Source organism: Macrobrachium rosenbergii, chromosome 9, assembly GCF_040412425.1.
Source record: "Macrobrachium rosenbergii isolate ZJJX-2024 chromosome 9, ASM4041242v1, whole genome shotgun sequence".
NCBI lineage: Eukaryota > Metazoa > Arthropoda > Malacostraca > Decapoda > Palaemonidae > Macrobrachium > Macrobrachium rosenbergii.
In genome coordinates this window covers 49,575,454-49,596,037 of record NC_089749.1, presented here as the reverse complement: position 1 = coordinate 49,596,037, position 20,584 = coordinate 49,575,454, and the positions used below count along the sequence as shown (strand labels likewise).

The following is a 20,584-nucleotide window of genomic DNA, read 5'->3' as shown; positions in this document are numbered from 1 at the left end:
GTTTGTGCTTGTTCTTGTTATTTTCATGAATAACTGTCCAGTATTACTTGATAGGTGGTTTAGTTCATTGGTATGTGTAATTGAGACTTTTAATGACATTTCTGATATGCAGTTATTTGATTGGTGATATGGGTAGCAGATTGGAACAATTTAATTACTGAACATATGAGCAAGATGATTTTTGAGGTCTTAAAAATGATTCATTCTATGAACTATGGAATCTTGTGTATTGTATGTACTCTAAATGTTTTAAGCAATATTGGTATCTTCCAAGTACTGTAATGTAGCTTTCTGTATGAGTTAAGAGTTTTCAAGTCAAGAAAGTTTGGCTGTACTTGACATAAAGGAAGGGTTAAAAAATTTGAGCTGCTGAATTTTTCCTAGATGTACAAAGGTCTCTAGGATCAATGCGTGTGACGCCTACTCAGGAGTGCCTAGCAGAGGAGAGAGACCGTATTCTTCGGGCCCTTGGTGCCCTCACTGCCAACACTCAGTCACCACACTGCTCAGGTATCACCTTGCTGATTGCTGTCCTTTACCAGTATGGTCACACCTGTTGCACCTTTATTGGTTTTTTATTAACAAACTAACCATTTGATTCATTTAACTCTTTGTTTAGCACTTTAGACAAGACTGTTAATACTGTAATGCAAACAGTAGTCTTTGCTAATAAAAATGCTATTTAAAAGCAGTTGCTGACACTTAAAATGCTCATAGTAATGCTGCATACTGTATTATGAGTAATGTTATGCAATGGAAATTATACACACAGTAGGCGTATCACCTTTGTTTTTCCTTTGTGGTTTTGTGTGAGCTGACTCTGAATGTGCAGGGTTACTAGTACTATGATTTTAGTATGATGTATGTACAGTGTAGTTGTATTTGTTAATATATGTCTGTGTTATTTGTAACATCTGTAAATTTTGAGATGTGAATTTCTTGCCATTTGATCCTGTAACTGTAATGAATTTAACTCCCTTGCCATTGTGACTCTTAATACTTGTGGATGCTCATGTCCAAGTTCATTTGTTCTTATTACATTCAGTTGTTATTGCTTTGTCTTGTTGTTATAGTGTAATTTTTTCATATGCACATATCTGTCTTTGTATTCTTGAAAATCATCAAGTTTTTGACCTTAAGAAATAGGTTAAAGATATTGTCATGTACAATAAAGCATCAAATATTTTTTATATAAAGCAAATACTAGTCTTGGGATGGAAATAGGTTTTTTGTAGTAAATCTGCTCTAGTTAACCATTTATTACATTATCATTAACTGCTAAAACAAGTCCTCCACACAAGATTTTATGGTCCTTTTTAGTTTTGAATGAAAATTGAAAATGTGTAAATTTATAGAAGGAAAACAGCTTATGCAGGAAAGATAATGTTTATGCAAGATAGTGATCAGTTTTTAAAGTCCACATGTTTCAAACTTAGTTTCAAACTCAGAACAGTGTCCCTTACATCAATTGCCATTTTGATGAATGAAAAATTTATGGATGTAGCAGCTTTAGGCTCAAGAATCGGATGTTTTTTTGGCTGGAATGGTGATATGACTGGTATTTTTTACTGAAAGAGATCAGTCTTTTGAATGGGTTGTTTAAAAAATAGCTCAGAATCCTGTTAATGAGTACTTTGTAGGTTTTAAATAAAAAGATGTAGCAACAGTTGATTATGAACATATAGGAACAGAAAACATGCTTTATATTGCAAGGCAGGAATAGAAAGATATAATTTTATTTAAGTAATCCAGATATGTCCATGAAGGTACAGACCTGATTTTATTTGTGCATAATTCATGTAAAGGTAGTTAGCTGTCTTCAGTGGATGAAGCATTAGTCACACAAGTGAGTAATCACTAACTCAATGAATAACCCCTTTACATACTACATCATCACATTCTCAGCTTGGCTTGTAGAAATCGTTAGTTAGCTGAAAGTACTCTAGTTTTTCCTGGAATCTGAATGCATCACTAATGCCCCTGATAAAACAAAATCAGTAGAGCAGGTGAGTAGTTTGCAGTGTTTCCTTTGAACTTGGTCCTGAAACACATACATGGGCATCTCATATTATGCGCAAAGATATACGTATTAGATCACCTTGTCAGAAATATGACAACACCTAGCATCTTAGGTACTATATTAAAGTTACAGGTATACCTTATCAAATCCTGGTTCTCAGTTCATGTAAAGTGAGCCAATAAGATACCTTTCCATTTAAAGTAGTTATCCTACTACCAAAATTAGGAAGGGTCTTGGAGAAATAAATTCTACTGTTGAGGGTAACAATTCTGCAACAATTAAAGGTACATATCAGTTTGTGTCTCTACAGCTGTAGGAAGTAAGTTGATAGCTGTTGCTATTGTGGAAAGTAACATAAATCTTTGACATAATGTAAGGAATATCTAACCAAAGGAGATTAAATTGCATTATCTCTTCCCTAAGTAGTAATTCTGCTCAAGTAAACCTATGGTTAGTAAATTGTATTGACACATTTCAGATATTTTTATTTATTAAAAACAAACCCATTATTGTGTTGACATAGGGAGTAAAGGGACCCCTCATAGCTGCAGTGAAATACGCACTTGTCACAAGGAACCATTAGTTCTTTCATTTATTAAAATACGTGACTAAACTACTTTTCAATGTGTGTGACAAGATGGTTGTAATATGAAACAGGTTAATTTTAAAGCTTGTACAGTATTTGAGAAAAGGAGTCATTTAAGTAAATTCTAATGGTGTTTTATGTAGTCATTATACATGAACTGTAACTGTATACTGTATTATAATAGTACTGTATATTTGCTGTATGCTTTCTTTGCTTTTCATATTCTTAAACTATTAAATGTAGATAGTAAACTTGAAAATGGGATTTTGAATTATAATTATAGTAGGATAACATGCTAATCAGCAGCTGGAATATTTTAACTATGCTTAATACTCTTTAGACTTCCAAGTTTTTACCCACAGGGACAGGTCCTTGTGTATGATAGTATCACCAGATTTAGCTTCACCATTACCATCTTACATTTATGATTACATATTTGGTATGCTTCTGCTAATCCCTAATGCTGTGGGGCATGTGAAATTTTGAGAGCTGCTATGGAGACTGGGTTCTAAGACCCAAACATTATCAAAACCCAGGAATTTCCAAGGAAGCTTTTACATTCACATCTTGTCTAGGAACATTTGAACAAGCACACCTGTGATTGGCAGTTTTTGTCTAAGTTTTCCAGCATTTTTATTTTCATGTCAGTCATATGGGACTGATGAAGATGTTACTTTTTCTTGCTTTCATCAATTCATCCTTTTTGGTGTAAGTATAGTGGCCAGTTTTTTTTAGTTTACTTGGACATCATGATAGTTGTCTCTGCCAAACAGTTATTTTACTTTGGGTGCAACAAATAAGAGCAAGAGTGGGTGTTGTGATAATGATGATAAATTAAAGGCAAGTATAAAGAGAGAGAGATAATTTGAGTTAGTGATCTTTTGAAACATACTGGACTACTGAAAAGCTAAGATAAACACACATCCCCACAGTGTGCGTGTGTGTGTGTGTGTATATGGGGAGTAGAAAAATTTTGTCAAATATGAGAGCCAGTATTTGGTGTTTCTGATATTACCCATTTTTGTTTGCATGTTCATTTTATCTGTCAAGACAGATAAAACAACTGTATTTCATATCCTAAATCTAGTTCAGCTCTAATTTTACACCAGAATCACCACAATAGATGTTGGAGTGTTTTCCAGCTAAAATTCCTGATCCATAGAAATGTGATAATCCGTGACCCATTGTGATAATTCGTAGCCCATTCATCAGTTATCTTTGTTCTTTAAATTAATCCCTTAAACTATGTTAGTTTTATAGCTTTGCTCCTTTGACTTGCAGGATAAATAATTCTTTCATGTTTATGGCAAACCACCTAGTATATGTGCTTATCAATTTGGCCACTTACAAAGAAATCTAGTTTTCTATGAACAACAGAACTTACATCTGAATACTCAGGCATCCATAACATCTAAAAGTTCAAGCTTGAAATGAATGATTTATGGTTCATGAAGTCCATAAATCAACTTTACAGTAAAATAAATGGAATTCTGTTTCAGAGTAAAGTTTTACCAATAGGTAAAATATACATGTTTCTACAAGCAAAACTCCAGATGGTAGTGAATTGAATATTTTTAGACTGGTGTAGAAAGTAATAGAGTAGACTGCTGACTGAAGGATTTAAGACGATTAGATGTAGGGAAATGTGGATGAGGACAGTGAATGAGGAAGCAGGAGAGAACTTTTGCGATGACTGGAGGGACCTAGGATAGGACAGACATTTGTGGTGAGAATTTGAAGTCCATTGCATACCGGGTTTGCTGCAGGACATAATTGATTGAAATAATCATGGAATGAACCAGTTTTATATTATTTATTACACAGACATAGCATCTGTCACTAAATCTCTTTAAATTTTTTAGGCTGTTTTTCCTTTTCTTATTTACAATATTGTGAGGTAAGAGGTGAGACGACATTCAGTGTGCCTTATAGTTTCTACACACTGAACAGGGTTGTACTTTAATTTGAAATTAAGGGAATCGTAAGCTGCATCCATGTAAAGTTACAAGCCAGTACCTGTTTACAGGCAGTCCCCTGTATTGGTGATCCGGTTTTACGGTGCTTGTTTAGCGACGACAATAACTGGAATTTTGGTGATGATAACTGGATTTTCGGTGCCGATACTTGCTGATATCCGCTTATTGGTGCCGATAACCAAACATCGGCCCCGATACCCACCTAACAGAGGCGTTGATCCCTGCTTATCAGCGCCAATGGCAGTCTGCAGTTAACGGCAATCTGGTTTTATGGTGCTTGTTTAGTGACAAAAATAGCCGATTTCCACTTTATCAGGGCCGATAATTGGGTACTGGTGCTGATACATACCTAACAGAGGTGCCGATAACTGAAAATCGGCGCTCTTTGGTGCCGATAAGCCTCAAAAATCACTGAAAAGTGCCGAAAATTGCCGATTTTCAGTTATCTGCGATTTTCGGTTATCATCACACCCTCAGAACAGAACCCCCGCCAATAACCGGGGACTGCCTGTATCTGCTTATACGGCGCCGATAAGCTCCACTATTCGTCAATTTCTGGTTATCAGTGATTTTCGGTTATCGTCACACTGTCAGGAACGGAACCCCCATTGATAACTGGGGACTGCTTGTAAAGGTATAGTATCTTGAAATGTAAACTGTGCAGGGTATACCTATTTCCATTATTAGTACAGAATAATTTGTGTTACAATTTCCAGTTGGGTAAAAACCTCTCTTCCCTCATCATCATGATTAATCTTGTAGTCAAAGATACTTAATAATGTTAAAGTTTAAATCTGATAGTTTAAATTAAGGGATAAAATGTTAAATGCTAAACTTACCTAGTGCATAATTTGTTTGCCAGGACACAAGTTCCTCCTTTGTTAAACATCAGCTGATCAAAATCATATCTATTGAACCCTCTCCTCTACCCCATCTGTTCCCTCCATTCATTGCCAGCTATAGTACCTTTGGGTATTCCTGGTTGGTTGACTTAGGAGGCTCTCTTGTTGATTTTTCAAAGTGGTAATAGATCATTTGAAAGATCGTAATGGGCAGGTTCAACCATGGTTATTGAAGACAAGAATTTATGTGCCTGTAACTCTTGATATTTTATGATTGAAGTGATATTAGAAGATACAGAAATGGTACTGGATGTAAGTGCAGAGTAATGGGATAGGAGAATGAAGGGCATGGAATGATTTTCAGATGATACAGTAACCTCCCAGTTTTGGGATAATGAATAGCCACTGTAAAAACTTGTGAAAGATTTCATAGTGTTTGCAAGAGGAGAATGTTGAGAGTAAATGTGAATGGGAGTAAGGTTATGAGGGTAAATGGGAATTGGGAAGATGTAGCAATGAATGTTGAAATGAATGGTGAGTGAGTTGAGCCACTTTTTTTCATACATGATTTGGGTATACATCAGCATCACCTCCACTGCCACGTGACACAATAAGCCTTCATGAAATTCTGCCACTCATGTTGTTCCTGTGCCTTGTCTTCTACAGATCTCTAGTTGTCTCCAGCCTCTCTTCTCATAGTTCTTTTCCTAGTAGGTCTAGGTCTCCCAACTTTTCTTGTTCCCACAGGAGCCCAGACACTAGCCTGTGCTGTTCTCTCTGGGGTTGTATAAAGGACGTTTCCAAGCCACCTCCAGCTCCTTTTGATCATTTTCTCGTCTACATGTTGAGCTTCTGTGATTTTCTCTTACAGTATTATTTCTTAACCTGTCCTGCTATCAGACTCAGTATTCTTCTTAAAGCCTAATTTTTATATCAACAGAATCTTTTTACTATAGTTTCGTTGTCACACCATGATTCTTTCTGTTTAGCAATTTAGACTATAGTAGGTGTTTATGTAATCTTAATTTTGTGTAATTAGTATACAGTTTTCCAAGTTTTATTCAACTTGCCCAGTGTGTGTGTGATTTGCCATTTTGTTGAGTGTCACTCAGTTCCAACTGAAGGGAACCTGTACTTAATGCCAGTGTTCTTAAATGTTTGAAAGACTTAGCCTCATTAATCATTTCTCCATTCAATGTGATTTCTTCTCTTTGTGTATGTTCAGCGTATATTCTCTCATTACTTTTGTTTTTCTCTCTAGGTATATGATGCATTCTATTAAGCAAGCTTTGTAAATCTTTAAGTGATTTGCATATTAAAACAGCAGCATCTTATTCTATATGTAAACTTCTATCATTACTCCAGTCTAAATCATCTCTTCCATCTATCTCTTACCACTTTTTCCTTTTATAAAATGTGTGAGAAGGGCAAGTATGGTGAAATAATATCCTTTGTAGCACCCCACCATTTACTGCAAAATGGCTTAGGAAAGACCCCACCAACATTAACTTTGTCTACTGTGTCATTGATAATTTTCAATAGCTGTACATGTTTAACAGGAATGCCATAGTGATGCAAAATCTTCCATGATATTGGTCTGCCATCAGAGGGGTATTTTTGAATTCTGTACACTGGTGCACAATGCGTCTTAACTTGTGTAACTTCTGCCTTTTCTGAAACCAGCTTGTTCATCTCTAAGTTTTTTTACCAATTTCTTTCTCAGACGTATTGAGAATGAGGAGTATATTGGATAGTTTCATTACAATTGGCAAAGTGCAATGCCTCTATAGTTAACACATTTCAGTCAGGTCACCTTTCTTTGGTACCCTTCCTATGACTTCCAGTTCCCAATCATTGGGATTTGCAAAACAGTCCAGGTGTCATTTCAGTTTTCAACTAAAATCATCTCCAATGATTCAGTCTGAGTTTCTTTATTATTGATTCCATTACAAACATTAATTTATAAGTACATTCAGTTCTTCAGCTTCTGACATGTCTGTCAAATATATCTCACGAAAATGTTGTTTTTATTGCTGCTTTTCTTCATCCTCTTCCAATGTTATTGACTCATCCCTCCTCTTGAGTTACTTCCTCCTTTTTTTTCCTCTTTACCCAGGGATATTTCATTAATAATTTTGTTGGCTACCCTTAACACCATTGCCACTAACTGAATAGTACCTGGCTTTGTCAACATCATCAGCCTTTATGTCCAAGTATTCTCGTGTATTGCGTCTTGAACTTCATTGAAATACACTATCTTGACTTCATTACTGTGCTTGTTCTCCTTAGCAGCTTCATCTTCTTGAAATTTGTCTACATATATATTATGCTTTAGTCCACCCTGTATTTTATTCCTCAACTCATGTGAGATTCAAGGTTTCTATCTCCTCATCCATATCTTGCTACTTCTTTTCTGGCAGATTACTATACATTCATGATGTCAAACCAGAACTCATTCATTGTCTGCTCCTCCTCAGATGTGGTTTCTAGAATTTCAAATCTATTTTGACATTCATTTGGGTATATAGTACAGTAAATATTATTCATGATGGTAGAAGGGAAGGATGGGAAAAGTCACATATCAGGGTGTATGCAATATATTGGGAAGAGATTTCATATGTCTGTGGAAGCCAAGGTAGGAATGTTTAAAGGAATTGTTCAGTTTCCCCTTCTCTGGGAGTGAACTGTGGATGTTGAATGTGAATAAAAAAAAAAAAGATTGAAGTTTGTGAGATAAATTTCTTGTGTAGCATATGTGGTGTAAGAGGAAGACAGGTTGGAATATGTGAAGCTACATAGGTGATAAAAAGGATAGCATAGCTGAAAATTTGATCAGAATTTGTTGAGATGTTTTTGTTGTGTGGGAAAGAATAGAGCACCTTTGGTGAAAAGTGTCAGAAGGAAGGAGGAGAGGAAACCTAGAAAGTGCTGCGTAGATGGATCGAAAAACAGATATGGCAAAGAAGGATTCTTACATCCTGGAAGTGTGAGCTTAAATGCAAAATAAAGGTGAAGAGCTGTTTACATTTGTGTTTTTCTGCAAAGGGGCTCATTGTACATTCAGCTGTTAAGATATGAATGTGGCAATGACCATTGTCCTTTTTATATGGAACCAACCCTGTTTAGGGGTAATTGTGTAACATTAAAATAAGCTTTTTTTTTAACGAGTACATGGAACTTTTACAGTATTCATATGCCATGTAGCATTCACTTATTTGAAATAAATCTTACTTGTTGCTCTGGGAGGAATGTGAGTAAGTAAATTTTGTATCAGTTGAGTAATTGGGTTAAGGAAGTTCTACATTTACAGTTTATTTACTGTGTCCCACAGGTGAACTGAAAGATCCACCAGCTGCACTAATTAGATATGTGATCATCTCACATGTGTTAGTACAAGCTGCATGAAAAACATGTCAGTTGACTCTTATACTTTTAGACCTACTGTATTATGAATCAGTCAGACTTGCTTTCTGTATTTTGGTATCAGTCAAAAGTTATACAGTAATGTTTTTTAACAAGTCTAACCTTTGATATTAGTAGAAAGGTTTTCTTATGCATGTAGTATTAGCTTATGGGTTTATAGTTTGGGGCATAGAATGTGCTTCAGAATTATTGTAGGTGTACAGTGTTTAGGGTAATATTTGTTTTACAGCTTATTTTTGTATTTTGACAAGTGTGACCTTTAGGTTAACTTTACACAAGGTGCTTTTGTGGGTCCATAGTAGATATGGCTCTAGTATGGGCTCTTAAAATTTTCTGTATATATAGGTCAGGCATCAAAATATAAAGTCAATAAAAAGCAGATGTGGGTGCACTTTATTATCTTTTCACTTTTCCCTTCACCTAGAATGTTTCCTTGTGTTGTACCTGCCCTGTCCCATGTCAGTAATAAATAATTTTATAACAGTTCAAACAAAATTACTATTTACTATTATTGGAAATAAGAGTACATTATAAGGATGATTATTGTCATGGATTTCATATTTATTTTACTGATGTGTATTTTGCAGTTCATTTTCTTACTATTTGAATGTACTACTAACTCAAAATTTTTCTTTGCCATCAAGGTACTAGTGCTCTGTCTTTGTCATCAGCATCTAGTGAGGTGTTGAATAGTTGGGAGAATGAGAGTGATGTAAGTGGTGGCCTGCATGCAGTCTTACCAAATCAGCTTGCTGACAGTTCTGGAGTATTTCATCGAAGGCAAGGTAAAATATTTTTCTTGCCATTTATTTGAATTACAGTATTTCCGATGCTTTTCTTAGATCATGCAGATGTATAATTGGCTCTTTGCTGAAACTTATATCCAGTCTTCACATTCATTGCTGGAGTTATGACTAGTACAGTATACAGTAGTGTTATTTATTTTATGTGAAAGTTGAATTTTTTTTATGTATGCAGCCTCGGATTCTTGTGATGGATTAGTTGGAACTCATGTTCCTCTGGCGGAATCTCCTGGGCGAGGCCATGAGAGGTCCCTGTCTGATGGGGGTGGTCAGGTTGGAATAGCTCGTGAAACAGAACGTGCAAATGAAAGAAGAATTGCTGCTAGTGCAGTTAAGAATATCATATCAACTTTCTGGTCATCTTCTGCTAATCTGTTGGTTGATGTAAGTTAAAATGTTGTCTGCTTGTTTTGTTTTTGCCTTGTCAGTGGATTGCTTCCTATTGTCTGCAGTCCAACCTTGTCAGTTATGATTGTACTATATAAATAAATTTCAGTTTTACAGTACAAGTAGCTATACAGTATATGAATTATACTGAATACAGTACAGTGTATGGTTTAGAAATAATTTATACCTTTAAAATAAAGAACTGTAGTGATTTGTTTAAATTTTACATCTCCAATAGATTCTAGACCTCCTACCATATAGGCTTCTTTTTTTTAGATAGTGATATCCTAAAGGCATGGTTTTATACATACTGAAAAATTATTTCTGGTAAATTTGAAAATGCTTTCAGTTGCTGTGAGAGTTATTAGAGGAAAAATTTTCAAAATGATTGCCTTGTTCCCCACAGTGTAAAATATCTTTGTACACAAATACAAAACTTTATTTGAATTAGGATAAGCTTGCATGCACAAGCTGGATCAGCCACTCAAACTTTATTGACAAGGTATTAAACTGCTTATAGACAGGGGAAAGCCTTGCCCACCTGACAGTCTACACTCCACTTTTCTTCAGGCTGCCGTCGAGTTAAGATGATTTTTAGGACTCTCTGATCAAATTTTGCTGTTCAAACTTTTGGTAATTAAACTTGAGTATTTTTCCTTTTTGGATTTTGATTATGTTTGTATTGTATTTATTCGAGCTCATCAGTCAAACAGCCTTCTTGGAAGGAATTGGGTTTGTTTTTTCCTTGTTGATATGAATTCTTGTTTTCATTGGACACGCAACAACTTCTGGTACAGCAGATTAAACCACATGGAAGTTCTGTGAAAGTAAGGTTTACCTTATTTAAAGTAATCCTGCTATTGTGGCTTTCCTTTTAGTTCATTAAAGAATAGGCCATGTAACCTTATTACTCTGATCCCTGTGATTTTCGACAACTTTGCAAATGAGGCAAATTTTGACAGTGGTGGAAGGAGGATAGTGGTGTTCTCTTTCCCTTCCTCATCTTTTGTGTCATTCTTTCTGAAATTCACCTCTGCTCTGAATATGGCTGTAAGTTTAGGACTGGGGAGTTTGCCCCTCATTAGAAGGTACAGTGAACCCCCCGTATTTGGGGGGGATGCGTCCCACACCCCCTGCAGCAAAAATCTCGAATACTTAAAACCCCTCTAAAAACACTTAGAATTGCCCATTTTGATAGTTTAAACACAGAAAAACCCCTGTAAAAATGCATATACCTGAGTATTTTAAGAGTTTTATCACAAAAAGTGCATTTATTCATGAAAATTATATGAAAATACAGTAATTAGTAAATATTTCTCAGTCAAAAATACCGCGAATGGGCAAATTTTCCACGAATAACGGCTAGATATGTTCCACAGAGAAACCCGCGAATGCGTGAGTCAGCGAATCATGAGAACGCGAGTACGGGGGGTTTACTGTATGTATCAAGCTTCTTTCCACACACCTTTCCTTTCGGGGTAGGGTGGGGAGTAACGATTGCCATTGGCGATTGATTTCCTAAGCAGGGTTGGCATTGAGTGACATTTCCTTAGACTTGAGGCTCTGTATGTGTCATCTCTGTAGGCTTTCGAGCTTGCTTCGAGACAAGCTCTCTTTGTCCCACTGAGAGAGAGGAGTGTGTCAATCCTTCATGCGGCATGTTGCTTCTCGTTTCCCTGATCTATGGACCAGGTTTACAGGTGGCAACAAGTCTGGAGTGTTCTCCCTGCTTTTCTATGGTCAGATGACCATAGTAATAGGTAATCCCCTTCAACCCTTCTCACCACAATCCTTCAGGATTGCATAGAGGGGGTTTGCACGGCTCATTTGCATGGACCGTTGGTTTTCGTTATCCGACCTACGGAATGGGTTAGATATGCCAATAGTCCAAGGGTATTCACCTTATTGTGACTTGATTGGGCAGCGATCTTTTTTGTTCATGCAGAGAAGAATTTGTGCAATCCATCAGTGCTGCTTGTTCAGTTTCCTAATTCTCGGTGTTGAATTGAGTTTTTGGGAACCAGTGAGCTGGTGTTCCGGGTCCTTCCGTGGTTGGATGGCCAGGGTGGCATGGTAGCACTTCACCCCTTCTATCTCTGGTTCTTCAGGACCATTAGAGAGGGGCTAGTGAAATCAGGATGGGCAGCCCATGTCCTATCGACAGGCCTGATCTTCGGATCTGATTGCTTGGTTGTGATGCTGTCCTCTGTTTCCAGAGGTATGTTTAGCAAGGCTACTTGTCCAATCAGAGTTTTTGGACCACTGGTTCAGTAGCTGGGCTGCCGTTCCTATCAGGGTCCTCCGACTGCTGGTCCGGGACCCTCTGCTTGGGTTCCTGGGGTACCATCCGGTTGGCAATGCTATCAGTCTGATGGAGTTCCTTGGAACACTGGTCCGGTAGCAAGGTTACTGTTTTGATCAGAATCCTCAAACCACTGGTCCGGTAGCAAGGCTACCAGTCTAATCAGGGTACACAGACTGTTGGTATGGTAGCAAGGCTACAGGTCTGTTCAGGGTTATAAGACCACTGATCTGGGATCCTCTGTTCTGTCCATTGACTACCCCTAGGTCCTCTGGTCCCAGGGGTACCAATACTGGTCCAATTAACATGGCTTACTGGCCCAGTCATGGTTCTCAGAGCACTGGTCTGGGACCCTCAGCAGTGAACTAGTGTGTGCATGCAATGATTGAGTATACAAGTGTTCATCCCTCCCCCACCCCACTTTTTATGGGAATGACCAGGGGTCCTGGGGAAGTGACAGGACTGGGCAGTCCTGTCATCCAAGGCCAGTAGAGGACGTTACCCCTTCCATCCTCCATTTTTGCAGAGTTAAGGCTTTTAGAGAGGTTTGGTACAATCATGGATGGCCTTCCTTCATGTTTCATAAGCAAGTATGCCCTCCATGACTTATGGGAACATCGGCAACCCAGGTTGTTGACCATCCACAGCCTTGCTCACCTTCTGGAGGCACAGTCCTGTCAGGTTGGTCAGGGGTATCAGGGACAGTTCACCTATTAACTGTTCTTCAGATGTGTCCGAGATACTGGGGTAGAATAGGCATATGGGCCAGGATAGTGAGTGTTTTCACTCTTTTCTGAGACTTTTCATGAAGGAGTACATACCTGTATTGGTCTCTAGAATTGAACAGCTCATACACCCAAGTACCCAACGCTTCCAAGGGGGTTTCAGTGGGCTCCTCCTCCTGTGGGAGATGCTTCTTGGGATGTCAATGCCTTGAGGGATCTGCCGGATGGCCTCAAGGAAGCAACTGGGCATTTTTGCAGGGGTTTTCTGACTTAGAGAGAGCCAAGGCTCTCACTCAATTGCGATGGTTGTGACTTACTTGCGGGGTTTTGTGGCCATATGATTTTGACTGTAGCTGTAAAGGGAATTTAGGCCTAGCCTGTCTAGTGAGTTTCCTCATCTGCTCCTGACTCATTGAAGAGAACACTCCTTTGCTTGGACAGTATCAAACTGACAATACAGGTAGACTCAGTTTTCACCCAGTTTCTTTTAGTCTCTCACTTGACCGCCTCTGAAAGATTAGAGTTTCTCTCTCACTTGACTGTGATGGTAGTGACTTACAGTAATTTACCACATGTTTCAGGTGGATTCAGTTTGGGATCTTTGGTCCTTCACTGTAGAGAATGTGGCTGCTTCTACGGGGGCTGCCATGAAGGAAGAGCCTACAGTTGAGACTTTTTTTTGTCTAGGGGCAAACTTTTTTCAGCTACTCATCTCACCAGACCACTGAGTAGGAGCTTATTTGCATGTGGGGAGGCAGGATATAATGTCTCAAGTCCCTGGGCAAGTTTTGGCACCAAGGCTGTGTTGGCACCAAGGATTGAACACTCTCTGGGTTCTACTTCACTCATATCAGAACAAAGTAGAGGCTGCAGCAGGTTGGTGCAGTTGAATAACAGCACCTGTCTTTGCCAGACAGTGTCCTATAGACCCCCAGGCTTGTCAAGCAATGTGTTTGGACTTTCGGGTTGGATTGGCCTTCTCTTCATTAGGATTGTGGAAGTTCCAGACTTACTTTATGCTGTCGAGAATCCCAGACTATTTCTCCTTTTAGGAGTTTTGTCTCATTTTTAACCACTCTTCTGCATTCAGGAAAGTGGTAAGGGAAAGAAGGAAGAGGGAGAATTCAAACGTAGCATTCTTTTTCTTTTACTACCATTTGTAAGAGGATCCTGTCAAGTCATTTCTCCATAACTGACTTTTTCTGTGACCTGGTGAGTAGATACACCATGGGAAGGATACTTACATCTATCTTTTTGGGTTCTGATAACTCTTACCCTCTTTCCTGGTCCATTTCCTTTCCTTGTTTCTGGCTTGCAGTGTGACCTCATCTTCATTAGGACTGTGAGGGATGCTGAGGATTGGCACATTAGAAGTCGACAGAGAGTGACTTCTTCTTTTGAGGGACTTCAAGGATGGGTATTTTCTCAGATACACACATCCTTTGGCACTTTTGGAAGGACCTAAACTTTACCCTCAGGGGAGGATTTGATTCAGGGCTTTCGATCGCCTTTTCCCCAAAATCTTACTACGATTCCATAATGGTGTCAGCTTGTACTCTTCTGTAAGATTTTTACTCTCTTAAAGAGTTTGGGTTTTGTGGTGCTGGTGAGCTGGCTGCCATTTGTTGCCATAGGACAACCTTCTCTCTTGAGTTTAGTGGTGATAAACTACTAGATATTACTACTCTTCCCCAAGCAGAGAGTAAGCACCTGGGTATGCTGGCAGCAGCAAGAGTTTTAAGATCCTTTTGTCAGCAAACTTGAGGGCTGTGAACAAGTTTTCTGTTGTGCCAAAGAAAGTTTGCTAGCAAAGCCAACACTTTGGAACTGCACTTGGAAGCATCTTTAGGCACTTTCCCTCAGGGATACCTTCATTTTGAATGCGTATTCACTTAGGGGTGGGGCGCACACCTGGGTTTCACTCAGGATGGTGAGTTTCATTTTGGAGCTAAGGTCCAGATACCTTTTGGGCTCTCACACCAGCTCTACCATTATAAAAAAATAAAAGGGATGTATTGGTTCCTAGACACATGTATGGCAAGGAAGTTGTTTGAGATTTCCAGGTTTCGAGCTTACACCTGGCTGCTTTTCAGCACAACAGGAGGCTCTAGAAATAATTTTTTCTCCATGTTTGGATTGCGGTAAGCATGGAGCAAGGCTTTCTTTTCTGGAAGGCAGTTTTGAACCATACAGCTTTTATGTCATTCTGCCTTTTTAGTAAGTAACCAATGGCAAGTTGTATTCTTTTCTGAGGTGATTCTGATTGTTCCTTTGTGCCCATGATGAGTAATATCCAGATCTGCTAGCTTTGTTGTCTGAGGTGCTAAGAGTTTTCTCTTTGGTTGACAGTAGGATTCAACTGCTTATAGTTGGGTATCTCCAGGTGCAAGAGGTATGGCACTTCACACTTGGTGGGTATCCAGTGTCTCCTCCATTGAGAAGTGTCTTTCCAACTATGTAGAGTTTAAGAGTACATTCATTCCCTGAATGATTGACAGGGAAGGACCATCTTCAGTTGTATTGTTGGAGACGGGGTCTTTCTGGTCAGAGCTAATTGTCAGCAGGTACTGGTGTTTTCTCACCAACCTTCACTGTAAGAAGCTTCTTGCCGACCCAGCATATGAAGGCATGGATCAGTCTTAGGCCAAGGTTAGAATCCAGAGATGGATCTCCACTTTTAAAGTGAGCACCTTTCAGGGATTCAGACCCTGCAGGGGTGGGACTCTTGTCCTTACGAGTTTTGACTTACAACCTGTATGACTCTGTACAAAGGTTGTCAGGCATAGATCTGAACCCAAAGACTGTGTTTTCAGTAGTTCTGACATCATCATAGGTGAAGGCAAGTCATCTGGGCTCTAATATCTGTGGCACACTGGAGGTTGGAGTTCTGTCTATTCAGGATTGTCCCGAATTTCATCTAGACTCTAGTTATAGTCATTTTCAGTCACCTCTCTACTGGACTCTCAGTAGTGATGTTTGGAATAATACTACTGTACGAGTAGTGATGTATGGAATAATACTACTGTATGTCCAATTTGAGTTACTTGATATCTGAAGAGATCACATCATCTTGGGCTTGAATGTAGATGTTTTTTCAGTTAGTTCTAACAGAGTCCAGAAACTGGTGTTTAAGAACACTAGGTCTTTCTAGCTCTTTGAGTCGATTCATAGGCATGTGACTAACCCATTGTGAAGGGCGAGTAAGCAACCCAGATGAGAGTTCATGATGAAAGAGGCATTGTCCCATCCTTCACACTCACTAGGAACCTGTCAGATCATCAGGTATTTCATGCGAAGAGGTGATAATTTTTTATTACCTACCTGTTTGCTTTACTTAGTGAACATTGCCTACTGGCCTTGGACACACTACCCTAGGGCTGGAGGTGGTTGCTCATGGGTTGGGTAGCTAGCTCAGCTCCCTTTCAGGACAGGTGGCACCTCATCTAAAGTATTTGGCTGGTGAGAGAGAGGTTAGTAGTGACTGGTTCTCCTTCTCTCTTTTTCTTCTTCTCTTGTAAGCTAGAGTTAGTGCCAATCTATGTACAAGCTGGATGGATGAGAGTGTAAGTTAGCTACTCAGCTGAGCAGCATTCTTTTCTTTGTGTGCGAAGGGAGGAAAGTTCCCCTCCTCTCTTGGCAAGGGTAAGGTGACAATAGATGATAGGTCAGACCCTAGTTGACTTAGGCTTGCCTTACTTTCTCCTACATTTTATTTTATCTAAGTTTCTTACAGTCTGATTAAGTAATTGTATTGACACCCCATTTGGGCAGCAAGCTAGAGGTGCAGGGTCAGCCTCCCTTTGCTCCTGAATGGACCAGGGACATTCCCAGGTTGGGCAAACCTACCATTCGGTTCAGAGAATAGCCAGATTTCCTTCCAACCTTGGGTAAGTCTCTTAATCTAAAGAGATGAAGATTTGTATTTTTGTAGGAAAAAAAATAGCAAATTGTAGAAGTAAGTTGTATTTTTCCTAACGTAACAAACCTGAAGTTCCTTACATGAATGGCCCACCTCAGCCACCCTTCTAACCTGTCACCTGGACTGGAAGGCAAAAAGTGGAATGTAGACCATCAGGTGGGCAGTGCTATCCCCTGCCTGTCAGTAGTTTACTACCTTGTCAGTAAATCTGAATGGCTGATCCAGCTTGTGTTAATAAAGCTTATCCTAAAGCATTACTTTAGGATTACTTTTAAAATGTATTTTTAATGCCTACAAGTACATCATTTTCATTCAGTTCCTTGTCTCTCGGGAGAAATGAGACAGCCATTCAAAACAACAGATCACTGTTTAGGACTTAATTTTATACCAAAGCAAATTTTACTTATGTACAAGCTACACTTTATGAAAACTTGTAAGCACTTCTAACTGACAACCATTTGCACTAAGTAGTATCAAGAATCTAATTGACAGCCACCTGCACCAAACATACTCAGTGCTCCACACTGCACCAGCTTCAGATTCTACATGAATTGTATGCAGACCTATGCATGGACATTATATTTTATCTCTCTAAAATGTTCACACACCAGTGATTGATAAGTTCACTCTTTTTATTGACAAAAAAATACATACTGCTCTTCCCTAATTGAGCCTCACTTTTTAATCTTAATAAATTTTCTTGCAGCTTTATAGTCTCACTCTCTCTTCTGTTTACTTCTGTAGAAAAGCAGATTTCTTTTTACATTCATTCCTCAAGCAGACATTCATTACACAGCCTAAACAGTTACTGAATTACACCTGCTAAGATCTGTATGCTCAATAACATATCTTTCTATGTGCACATTACTCCAAAACAACCTAGTTTTCCTTTATGTAAAGACCTAACTGAAGTTTCAAACATTTCAGGCATGTACCTTGTTTTCCACTCTCTTGATAACTTCCCCATTCTTCTTGTAGCATCCTTCTGTTGTTAACATTCATTCTTCATGTACATATCCTTATGTGCCCATGTGTTTGTATCAAGTTTCTTTCCAATACCATTTATTGATACCTGTAGTATTGTTATCAGCATCAAGAAATAGTTTAGCCTTAGTTGTGTTACTCATTCCAGGTTTAATTGGCTGTTTTCCTTTTAATTTAAAAGCAGAATGAAAATTTTTTTTCTTGTAATTGAAAATGTCCAATTAGTCAAGATAGCAAAGATATTTGATGGGTACATATGGCCTATTTTACTTTATGCATCAGAAGAATGGGCACTAGCAAGGAAAATGGAGAAGATTATGAAGTCTTATGACTGTAGAATATTAAGGCTTCATGGAGAGCACTGCATTACAAATGAGGAGTTGGTGGTGATATGTGCCCTCAAGGGGCTGGAAAAAAGACATGGGATCTCAAAGATTGAGAGGGTTTGGACATGTGATGGGAAGAGATGAGAGTTAAGAGGTCAGGGCATTCAGGTAGAAAGAGCTTCTTAAAAATATATGACAGAGAGAGAGAGAGAGAGGATATTCTAATTTTTTTCATCACATGCCTATCACATAAAATTTGCCCCTTTTGTGGTAACAAAATCATCTCAAATGGTTCATTCTTTCTTTAAAAGAAAGATAGTAGCTCAGTGCTTACATTGGTGGATCCAAGAGTCTCATTATTTGTGCTTTTGTGAGAATGTTACTCTTGTGAAATCCCCAGATGTTTTTAGCTAACTGTGATAATTTTTGAGGATTGCTTCTATTAATATCACATTTCATTCATTTTCTGTGATTTGTATGTAATTTACCCACACACACTGAGGTGATAGTGAATTTTTTCCTCAGTTTTCTGATGATGGAAGAGTGACAACCAGATTGGGTGGTTTTGCCCCTCATGGGGATTTTACTCGTAGTGTGGTAAGAAATTTATGTGAATACCAGTACATGTAATGGCTTCTTTGTTCATTATAAGAAGAGTAAATGGTGCTGTTATGCTTCAAGTCTAGTGTTAGGTTTGCATTCCTTGTATATGTTTGTGAAGTAGTGGTTATATTGGTGTTAGCAAGTGCTAGCTTGTTAGAAAACAGTAGGGTAGTTGGTAGTTTATTGAAAGTTTCAATTTGCTGCAAATTTCAGGTTTTGCTCATAAGATTAGGTTGCCTAGTAAGGTACAAGTTGTGCTGAGCGAGTTTTACTTCCTCCCTTACTCTTTGCTGTGATGGCATCTGTGCTTATCTGGCCGGAGTAATGAACCATCTTCACTAATGTATTTTACTATGCACCATTGGCTTTTATGAAGTACTGTACATACATGGATTTTTGTGGTGTTACGGGGTATTATATCTGGTTTCATTCACTGGTGATCCTTACAAAAAGCTAGCTAGACAAAACTTTTAAGTGATGGTGGTTAATGATATACTTTATGGAAAGAATGTGAAGAAAGGAATCAGATTATTGTTGATATCCAGAAAACGACTATGTATTAAAATGAATCCTAACGACTGCTTAATCACTGAAGCAAAAACTGGCAAGGTTTTCAGAGTTTTGTTGACTATATTATACTCATGAACACTGAAAAGATTATTTACTACATACTTATTTGAGGATCAGAGGTGCACTTGTGTAAAAAGTTGCTCTTAGTAGTTCTGCTTTGTCAGTCTTCAAGACATGAGAATATATTTGTCTAGGGACACATAGACTGAAAATGAGGGCTCTTGTGATTGGTGGGTATGTGATGTAACATATAATTGTTTGGGAACATTTTTTCATATATACTGGTTACATAAAATGTGAGTTGCTGACTCCCGGCTTGCTAGTTGTTCACAGCTCATCAATTAGATGGCATGAATTGAGACTTAAAGCTGCCCAGGACTTTTGGATCTGCCTATGCATGCACAGTACTAACTGCTGACTGCTGTTCTTGCTTTAAAGGGGGATTAAAGTGTCTTAGACAGCTTTACGATAATGAAAAGGTTTTATAAAAATTTTCATTTTATGTAAAAGAAAATTAATATTCAATAACTAAGTAATAAAAATACTGAAGGTTTTGAATTTTAACATCTATGTGCTTTTGAGGTGTGACAGTATTTTGATGATTTTAAATTCCAAATTTGCATTGGCTGTTATAGCTTTAAAGTTGCATCGTATTAAATAGCCTTTTTTTTCAGTCTCCCTTTCCAGCAAATGAACATTATATTCTGCTGCCAGAAGTGAAGATTCCTGTGGTTGTCTTTGGAGACGAACCCTCATCCATCATAGCTCATGCCCTTGCATCACAGGAGTATGACCGTCAGCTTTCTGTGCTTAAGAAGAGGCTTAGAGATTTACAGAAAGAAGGCAGTAACAACAGGTAAGTTTGACTGCAACCTGAATGCTGAATAACATAAGACACCATTCCCAGATAATTTAGCGTTTTAAGTAAAGTTAATGTATGTGTAGGAAATACAGTTGTGGATTTGAGAAGTGATGATTTATATGAAGTCTGGTCAGATATCTGCTTCAGAGGGTGAGTGTACTAGTGATTCTAAAACTTTCTATAACTGTTTGCCCTTTTAGCTCATTAACATGAATTTAAAATCAACACAGGAAAACTGATAGAGTACCTAGACTTA

At 38.3% G+C, this 20,584-nt stretch overlaps 1 protein-coding gene across 7 annotated transcripts in view; it reads left to right on the top strand.

Moving 5' to 3' along the window:
* The window catches only part of fab1 (fab1 kinase), a 114,787-nt gene that overhangs the window by 77,009 nt on the left and 17,194 nt on the right, over window positions 1–20,584 (top strand). For 5 of the 7 annotated variants that reach the window (XM_067109043.1, XM_067109042.1, XM_067109048.1 and 2 more), the window contains 4 exons: window positions 385–510; window positions 9,492–9,632; window positions 9,826–10,034; window positions 20,141–20,322. In XM_067109043.1, coding sequence (XP_066965144.1) covers window positions 385–510; window positions 9,492–9,632; window positions 9,826–10,034; window positions 20,141–20,322 — 658 coding nt within the window. The remainder of the gene's footprint in view (window positions 1–384; window positions 511–9,491; window positions 9,633–9,825; window positions 10,035–20,140; window positions 20,323–20,584) is intronic. The other 2 variants (XM_067109045.1, XM_067109046.1) reach the window with 2 other exon arrangements.